General features: G+C 38.0%; 1 protein-coding gene across 1 annotated transcript; it reads left to right on the plus strand.

The window, feature by feature from the left end:
* Positions 1-354: 354 nt before the first annotated feature.
* Positions 355-9,779, plus strand: LOC120314580 (transient receptor potential cation channel subfamily V member 5-like; the record flags this gene model as incomplete). The annotated part of the gene is made up of 6 exons (XM_039357829.1): positions 355-431; positions 884-1,049; positions 1,652-1,718; positions 2,956-3,224; positions 6,712-6,818; positions 7,722-9,779. Coding segments are annotated over 6 exons (957 nt in total), but the record flags the coding sequence as incomplete, so codon positions are not given.
* Between the last annotated feature and the right edge of the window lie 270 nt (positions 9,780-10,049).

Raw genomic sequence — 10,049 nt, forward strand, 5'->3', positions numbered from 1 at the left:
GGGCGATCTGCGGGCCCTGGAGGCGGTGAGTAGTCCTGGGGGCAGGTGGAGCGGGGGATGGGGGGCAAGGCAGGGGGGCAAAGTGGGGACAGAGCCAGTTTTTGGGCATTCGGTCTCTAAAAGCTTCGCCATCACTGGTATATAGGTTTCTCTTTATAAAACTATATCAGGGATTAACAGCATTGTTCTCATAATGGCTTGTTTCTCTCTATTTTTTCCTTGATTTGAATACAAAATATGTTCGGAATTCTCTGTACTGTTGAGTCAATTTCAGAGGTAGACTCAGCACATTGGTGATTTCAGTCCTCACTGAAGTGGTTGTTGGTTATAAACCTTTGATATCATTTTTTATAGATTCCAGATATTCTAAGAGTTGGAGCCAAAAAGTACTTTGGACAAACCATCCTGGGAGGACCTTTTCACATAATAATGTGAGCCTCTACAGTTCCAAAGCTCACAAATACTCTTTTTTTCTTATATATACTCTGGCATTGTAACTTTCATTTCACCATTTTTCTCTTCCATTTCTATCTGCTTCAAATCTAGATTTCTTTCTTTGCAAATTTGTGTCTCTTAACATCTGTTTAAGTTCTGTCTGGAAGAGTTGTCTACTGAATCTCCTGAGAAATTTGAAATTCCTCAGATGTTTCAACCTGAGAAATAAATACTGCATGCATTAAAACTGACAGCAAACAATTTTTTGGAAGAAATACCTTGTTCCAGCACAAGGGAATAAAGAGATTCTCTATTCTGTAAATGCGCATGAGCATATATTTACATGTATTGTCTGCTCATGTATGTTTAGGGCTCAATTCTGTCTTAATTAATTTAGGCTGTATTAATTAATTACTCATTCTCACTTAATTATATTTTTCACTTGCAGCATTACATACGCCTGTGTAATCCTGATAATCATGGTAATGCGTCTGACCAGCACAGAAGGAGAAGTGGTCCCCATGTCCTTTGCCCTGGTGTTGGGCTGGTGCAATGTCATGTACTTTGCACGAGGATTTCAGATGCTTGGGCCTTTCACCATCATGATACAAAAGGTAAGGAAAACAAAGCTAAAAACTGAAGTCAAACTGACAAAGAATTCCACAGGTATTCCTCAACTTAAAACCATAACTGAGCCTACAATTATGGTTGTAAGTTGATGCAGTCATAAATCAAGGCATTGCACGACTGAATCCAATTTTGCAATAGTTTGTGTGGTAGTTGTTAAGCAAATGTCACACTGATTAAACCAATCAGTCTTCCCCAGTGAATTTTTTTTTGTCAGAAACTGGAAGTCAACAAACTAGCAAGAAATGTCACAAATTGCAAGCATGTTACTGCGGAATGCTGCAAACGGCTGTAAAGCTGAGCTGGTTGCTAAGCACCCAAAATGCAATCACATGACTGCAAGGATGTGTGTGTGACTGTTGTAATTTCAAAAATGGTTTGTAAGTAGCTTTTGGGTGGGTCCAGTGTAATTTTGAATAATTCTTAAGTGACTGGTTGTGAATTGAGAACTACTTGAATTTCTCTCAGAAATGCATCTTTTCCAGTAATTGGAACTGAGAATTTAAAGGTCAGACAATAGTGGGTTGGGAAAAGTAGAAGTTGGGGAAAAGTTAGACATAATAATATTATTGTTTTATCTTTTCCATAGATGATATTTGGTGACCTTATACGTTTTTGTGGGCTAATGGCTGTTGTCATATTTGGCTTTGCCTCAGGTGAGCTGTAAAGAAATATGTGAACTTCCAATATCATTCCAGTATTCTTTGGATATGCAGTCTGAGAATCTGTTTATAATGTCCTTATTATGGTATTCATCATTTCTCCAGTGGGGGGAAAAAAAAATTTCTCTATATTCCCAGGGTTTGTTTTTTTAAAAAAATTGTACCATGTTTTTGTAATAGCAGTGGTTTTCATAAGAATCCTAGAATTTTATGGAATTTTAAAGCAAGAAATCAATATTAGCAGATAATGCAATCTAAAACATAAATTATTTGGTATTCGTTGCTGAATTTTTACTGTTATGCAAATGGAGATGCTGGGCATAGGTTTCAGTGAATGTGATCAGTACACTAACTTAACAATAGTGACTAGTGTCTTCTTTGAACAAAATGCATTATAATTTGGAGGGGGGAGGCAATATGCTCCTAAATATTAGTGAAAGAAATGGAGGAATAAACAGCAGGAAAGATTGTTATCAATCTTTTGGTAGCCATTGTTAAAAGGAAGTTCATCCAAAATGTATTATAATTTGGGGGCAATCTGCTCCTAAATATTAGTGGGAGAAATGGAGGAATAAATAGCAGAATAAATTGTTGCCAACTTTGGGAGGCCATTGTTAAAACTGAGAAGAACAGATCCTTTGCTCTAATTTAGCGTAGTTCTTACGTTTGGGAATTCTATAGGAAATGTACTGAGGTTTCTTGTACAACTTTTTAGGAACAGAGTGTTCTGAAGATGCAAAGTTTAAGAGCCATTATTTTAGAAGATGTTTTTCCCTGAGCCTTCTGTTATTCTGGCTTCCCCATATTTTTTTAGAAAATATATGATTGCACATTGTTGCCTACCAAACACACCTGATGATAGATTTTGCTCCTTTTCATCCATATCTGTATTTGTATATCACATGTTTAAAATTGCCTGTTTTTGTGGGACTTCCGCAGCATTGAATATCAGTATCCAGATATTCAAGTTATGGAAGAGAAGAAAAGAATTTACATGCCGAGCTTAGATGTTTCATGAGAATTAAGAGAAGCTATTAACCTTTGGGATAAGTAACTCAGAGAGAACATCAATAGAAAGATAGATAAGAAATTAAGATTCTTGTGGCAGAGTGGTTGAAAAGAATAGAGTAAATTGAGGATGTCATTATCTGGTTGTGTGTGTGTGTGTGTGCGTCTGTGTGTGTGTATACATGTATATGTAGCTGACTGCTCATTTTTGTTTCATGAACAGCTTTCTACATCATCTTTCAGACAGAAAATCCAAGCAATCTGGGAGAATTCTATAATTATCCCATGTCTGTCTTCAGTACGTTTGAGCTCTTCCTTACCATCATAGATGGACCGGCCAACTATGATGTGGATCTGCCCTTTGTGTTCTGTGTGGTGTATGCTGCTTTTGCTATTATTGCTGCTTTGCTCATGCTCAACCTGCTCATTGCCATGATGGGTGACACTCACTGGCGAGTAGCCAATGAACAGGATGAGCTTTGGAGAGCACAGGTGAGATTATAGTCATGTTCTTGCTGCTTTGGATGTGTCTGCACTGGAAATCTAGACCACTTTACAACTGATTTCATTGCCATGGCTTCCAATGAAGTATTTCTGGGGTTTGTGACTCTAAAGGGGACTGGAGTTTCCCAGAATTATCTTTTATAATTCTCCAATATTATATATTTTGAAGAAATCATAATAATTAAGTAAACTAGTCTATGTTAAATAAAATTATCATACTGATATGTCCTTACGCTGTAAGTTTTGTTATGAATGCCACTACTATTAGCTGGGAGCTAATTTAATGTTAACTCTTCCTAAAGTAATTATATTCTCCACTATTGACAATAGAGTCTACCATTATCACACTTAGTTAGAAGCAGCTGCTAAATTAATCTGTAATTCTAATTCATTCCAGTTCTTTTAATGAATTCTTTTCAACATATAGGCTTACAGATAGGAATGAAAAATTTCAGTTTTCAGATCTGCTGTGCATGGCTACACAAGAGGGAAGAAGAGACACTGTACTCATGTTTAAAGAAATGAGTCCAGAGACAATCTAAAGACCTCAGAATTAGATTCTAGAATCAAGGCTGTATCCTCTGTAAAATATTAAGCTCACAACAAACATGGTAGAACTCACTTCTATATAAACATGTTATATCAACATTCAAATCCATTTTCCTTTTGCTTATGTGTAATGTGCACTTTTAATAGTTGAAAAGGTTTTTCAAATTGTTCATAAAAACACTACGTAATATTGAGATTATCTGTTGAATAGTTAAAACTAAAACTAAGGTGCAACCATTTGAAAGATACTTAGAATAAGTAAACAACTGTGATTACTCCCCCATATCCTTTTTCTCATTCCAGCTGATGTAGTAATGCTGTGTTCATTTTGTACTCTACAAACTGCAAATGCCACTTCATGTAGTGGCATGCTCTGTCAGTCAAATTCTTTTCTGTTACAGATTAATTAATTATCCAGAAAATAAGGTCTGATCTATTCCCCCCCCATTAGTTTTTTTCCTAAATATAGAGAATTATTTTATGTTAGAAAATCATTTGATTGCTTGGTCTGTGCATGAAAGGGGAGAAATTGTTTTGAGCTTAAGAAGATGAAATTTTTTTTATAAAAATGTTCTGTCGGTATGTTTGAGAGGGCTGTGTTCAAAAATCAGTAATCAGTTTGGATGTTCCACCATAGGGAACAAAGGAACTCAAAGCAAGCTCTTCTACTCTGTATTTTTCATCCTTGGAACACATTTTAGATAGCGTAGTAATTCATGCTGAATGCCTATCATCAAGGCTACAGAAAAATTGGCCACTTAATATTAAAAAAAAAACCTCTCATAGCTCATAACAATCACTTGTTAAGCATGATTGTGCAGGCTGTGACCTTGCACAAACAGCCACAGAAATGATTTAAGAAAGGAAGCAAGAGCAATAGATTAATGTCAACACAGCCTATGAACAACATTAACAAAGGGAAAACATATTTCAGTGGGTAATGTACACACACACATACACACAAGAGTATCTACCTCAGTGCTTCTCAATGTTTGTGTGACGGCGACCCCCGTCACACAAACGTGCCGTGCATGTGCGGCGCCGCCCCCATGCGCGGCGGCGGCCCATGTGCGCCGCCCCCACGTGCTACGTGCATGTGCGGCGGCGCCCCCACGTGCGGTGCGCATGCATGGCGCCACCCCCCACGCGCGGCGCGCATGCACGGCGCCGCCCCCCCGAGGGGGGGAAATGGCAGATCGCCTTGTTTGGCGACCCCCGAGAAATGGTCGATCGACCCCAAATGGGGTCGCGACCCATAGGTTGAGAACCGCTGATCTACCTAATGCACATGAGCAATGTATACATTTTGCCTTGGTAACCCATTGTAACTCTCAACAATCAAGGCAACCTAATTTTTCAATTTGGCAACCTGAAAACTCAATAGTACAGTAACACAATGTACATGCTAAGACAACCCAGTGCAATAACATTCTATTACCAACAATCAACCTTAATTGCCCTATAGGATAACATGTACTGTAACTTAATCTGAGAACATTGCCTAACTAATTCTCCCTCACCCCTCCTTTTTCCTCCTTAACCAATTCTAGATAAAGACAACAGGGATACAGCCTTTACTGCAGGGCTCTTCAAACTTGGCCCTTTTATGACTTGTGGACTTGTGCCTGGCTGAGGAATTCTGGGAGTTGAAATCCATAAGTCATAAAAGAGCCAAGTTTGAAGACCCTTGCTTTACTATATTAGCTTACCAAACTTCTTAGTTTGGAGAATTTTTAAAAAGAAACTAACCAATCACAGAACACTCTTTCACTCGAGATGAAACTTCAGTTTTGTTAGTTTGGAACACACAAAAGGATTAGTTTATGTTCAGGATGTTCTTCCCTATGACTGTTGAGCTGAAATCTTCAGTTTGAAATCACATGCTTACAATCTGATTATGTCAGTGAGAATTCTTATACATGAAACTTTATTTTACATAACTTGCTAGTTTGTGGTTTTAACTGAATACCAGTATTTATTCAGTGCATGCAAAATTAAGAACTGTTGATTTATATGAAATATATAAAGATAGAGCTACTTCACTCTTTAAAACAAAGCGAAAACAGAAAACTAATTCAAGCATAACCACATTTGCCACTGATTGTGAAGTGGAAGGAACCCCATTAGCCAAGTGCACCTGGCTCTATCTGCTGAGAAATGTATTGTGAGGCAGAGGGAAGATTGTATTATGGGTATTTTCCCTGAAAACTCAGCTTTCCTTTACGAAAGCTAAATTGTTTATATTCACATGAAGCCTCTACCATAGTTTTATCCCCTATCAAATCAAAAGACTCTCAACACCATTAGCATTTAGTACAATTGAAGGATTGGTAAAATACATTGTCTCTAGTCATCTTAAAAATCCTATATGGGAGAGAGCTTTATAAACTTCTTGTCCATGTCCCCTAACTCCAGCCCTCCCTAAAATATTCCCACAGGATAGGTGGATTTAATTCAGACAAAGCAGTGCCAGATAAGACAGAGCTACATAGACAAGGCTCTGTAGGTCATTATCAACATTTTGAACTGAGCATAGAGGCCACTTTTGGAGAGATGTTATTATGCAAGGATGGACTGCCCACCAAAAATCTTATTGCCACATTCTGGACCAGTTGTTGCCTCAGATTGACCCAGAGGTCAATCACCTAGCCAGGTGATGATTAAGACTCCCGAATAACACTTGAACCATCTTGAGTACTTGTCTATTTCTAACTGTGGCAGAAAATTGCACTGTAAAATAGATAGTTGCTTCTGGTTTTGTGTCTGGTCCCATTTGTATGATTTTTTTTCATTTTGGTTCCATTTACTGAATTCTAATAAATTAAAACCTAATGATGTATTTGAACCATTTTCTATTTTATTTTTGAACACAACAGTTTACCTGGTTTTGTGGCGGGATTGAACTAATCTGTTTGTTTTCATGCAGGTTGTTGCTACTACAGTCATGCTTGAACGGAAACTCCCGCGATGTCTTTGGCCTCGGTCTGGTATTTGTGGCCAAGAATATGGGTTAGGAGACAGATGGTTTCTCAGGTGAACTACTTTTACCTAGTTGTATATTGCCTACAGGAATAGTTTCCAGTATAGTTAATAAAATTAGTTAAAATGTGTCTAGGCACCTAAGTAGAGGACCATAAAAAGCTGTTTATACCAAGCAGATACAGAATACTAGCCTATTTAATTCAGGCTAAATTGATATCCAGCTTTTCAAACGCAGGCTATTTGTGTTCTTATTTGAAAATATCAGTGACTGAATCTCAATCTGGAAATTATATTTTCTAACTAAGGACAGAATCTGAGGCTGGCACTCAAAATTGAAATCAGAGAATAATAATACAAGCCAGGTCCAGTAATTCTATTACTGCTTTCTACTTTGCAGGATTCAAGTTGCCTATTACAAATCCCAGATTTACATGCCCTACAGCCAAGTGCACACCCATTCCCATGCTAGCAAAACTGGGTCCTAGGTTCAAACCAGCATTTTTGTGGCACAAAACCTGAAGAGCTGGATAATAAGAGCTTTATTGATAGCAGCAGAATCTGGTTCCAGAGTGTAATGCAGGGATCTTCAAACTTAGCCCTTTTATGACTTGTGGACTTCAACTCCCACAAGGTGTGCTTGGCTGAGGAATTCTGGGAGTTGAAGTCCACAAGTCATAAAAGAGCCAAGTTTGAAGACCCCTGGTCTAATGCTTGTTGGAGTGTTAGATTGATTAGTTCTGGCCTTGAACCTGTTTTCATAATGAGGGATCTTGGCTAAACCTGACATGTTAGTTTTCTGTTTTTTTTTAGTGGGGGGGGAAAGTGTGATGTTGTCCTTTTAGGTTTTTTTTTTCATTACTTTCTGTTTTTATTTTATAATACAAGCCACCCAGAGGAATTGGATAGTCTCTAAAATAAACAAATAAGTAAATTTATTTGCTCTCCTTTTCATAGGGTGGAAGAGCGTCTGGATGTCAGCAAGCACAAGATGTTACGCTATGCAGAGGCATTTAAAAACCAAGACAAGGAGGATTTTGTTAAGCTTTCTAGGAAACTATACCAACCTGAGTGTTTCCGATTCAAGAAAGAAACATCACCATCGGTCTCACGAAGCACCACTCTAAGTAGCTTCCACCGTGGTTGGCAAATCCTGCGGAACAATACCTTAAGCCACCTTCATGGGGAAGCAAATCATGCTTTGGAAGATGAGATTTATCATGTCTGATATGCCTCTTGAGTGACTGGTCACATTACTGGTGCTTTGTGCGCTTCACAAATTCTTCTTCCAGTAGCTGGTGGGATCTGGGGGCAGTGATGTCAGGATTCGGGATGACTTCAGTCTTTCTAAGTTCCTCTTTTCCTTTGTTCTCTGAAGGACAAAACTCTGTAGAAAATGTAGATTAAAACAAGATAAAAGATAAACTCCACAAATCAGCTAACTTCTAGTATTCCAGCAACTCTTTAAGAGGTTGAGCATCAGTTTATTGCTTTTCCGTTGTTCCACCAAAAGGGTTGGAAAAAAGTTACTGTTTTTTGATACAGGACTCCAGTGCACTTTACGTTAAATAGGTGAGGTGGAATTTTATCCCAGGTATAATTCTTGTGGTCCATACGATAGGATTTCTTTTCTTGGCTGAATTGAATTCTGCTAATGTTTCCCTTGGGGAGAGGAATAGGGAAAAGGTTTACAAACCTAACTGTATATAATATACAGCTGCCTCTGTTTATTCTTGCTGGCTTGGAATCAAGCCCGTTACTTCCCTTGGACCTGTTTGACTGCTATTATACAGCACCAGAATTTTGCTTAGAGCAAATCTAAAGATAAAACCCTAATGAACTAAAACCTAACTTTAAGTCTAACTTAGTAGGTGAACTTCCTAAAAGTACTGTGTTTCCCTAAGAAGGCATCAAGATTTGCTTAAAGTAGAATGCCAAAGTAATACTAAAAGTTTTTGCTCAGCTAAAAAATAACTGCAGCTAAGTTGAGGGAAATGTTTCAGAGGGCTTTTCACAGTCTCTACTTCCAAAGTGGTGGTTCGGAGATGGCCTTTCCTACAGATCCAGCTTGAAAAGAAGATCTTTCCAAATATAAAGTGAAGCAAAGCAGGTGCTTCTTTAATTTATCTCTAGCTTTCTTATCACTTCAAACTTTACTCCAGAAGGAAAAAGCCAATATTTCATCACTTAAAGCTAATTAATGACTTACTGCCTTCCCAGCAGCTGAGTGGAAAGTTACTCCAATTCCTTTCTAGCAGGAGCAAGAGGGAAAGTTGTAGCTGCTCGGATTTGCCTTTCGATTGTCCTCCTATATTGACCTGAACCATGTAGCATTAAAGACTGATGCAGATAGTTTTGGGGCATTGGCAGTCTGATTCCTTTTTGATCTATCATTGCATGAGTTTGGCCGTGGCCTTCAAGGATGAGTTGGCTTGATTCTCATTCCATAACAAAAATGCATTTTCTATGCCCAGATATATCTACTCACTCGGGAGTTTCCAGCTGTATTTTAAGATTTATCCCAGTGATGATCTTGCCCTTGGTTGAGCAAAGAAAGTTATGGGTGCATTCTCAGATATGCCTTCGGGGCAATAAAAGACCAATTAAATGTTGGGTCGGGTGGGTGCCACTTAAATTGATTTCAAATCCAGAAGATGCCACTCTGCCTCTGTTGAACCCCTTTGAACTCTGAACTGACAGACTTGGGGTAAGAGAAGGATTTCTAAAGGAGAAATGGGGAGGAACTTTTTTATCCAAGGATGAAGTTCAGAAGATACCTCTTCAAGATGAAGTTGGAGATTTGTCAAATCACTGTGATGAACTGAACTAGTCTTTATTAGTCATGGTTATATGTATTTCCTTGATAGATTTTTGCACTATATGTCTGAGACTACAATTTGCACATGTATAAAACTGATCTATAATGCTTTACGGAGTTTAAAAAATAATTTCATTTCATGTCTTAATATTCTGATTTCATATTCTGTCAAATAAAGTATTTATTAGTTAAAGAAATTCCTTAGGGGTTAGTAGTTAGTAATTTCTCTAGCTGGCGTAGATCTTAAAAATTTCTCCAAATGATTGGACAAAGACTTGAATTAGATTGGACATTGGTTTGGACAAGAAAAGATTGGACAAGCACTGAAGATGTTACCAAGGCTGCTAATAAAACAACTATAAAACAATAAAATAAAGCAAGCAAACAAGCTCAGAGACCACCAACGACTGCATGACTGGACAAGGACCTGATTTTCACCTATGATGTAATTAATGGGATACCAGGAT

Source organism: Crotalus tigris, unplaced genomic scaffold (assembly GCF_016545835.1).
Source record: "Crotalus tigris isolate CLP2741 ecotype Arizona unplaced genomic scaffold, ASM1654583v1 scf7180000018954.1357295, whole genome shotgun sequence".
Lineage (NCBI taxonomy): Eukaryota > Metazoa > Chordata > Lepidosauria > Squamata > Viperidae > Crotalus > Crotalus tigris.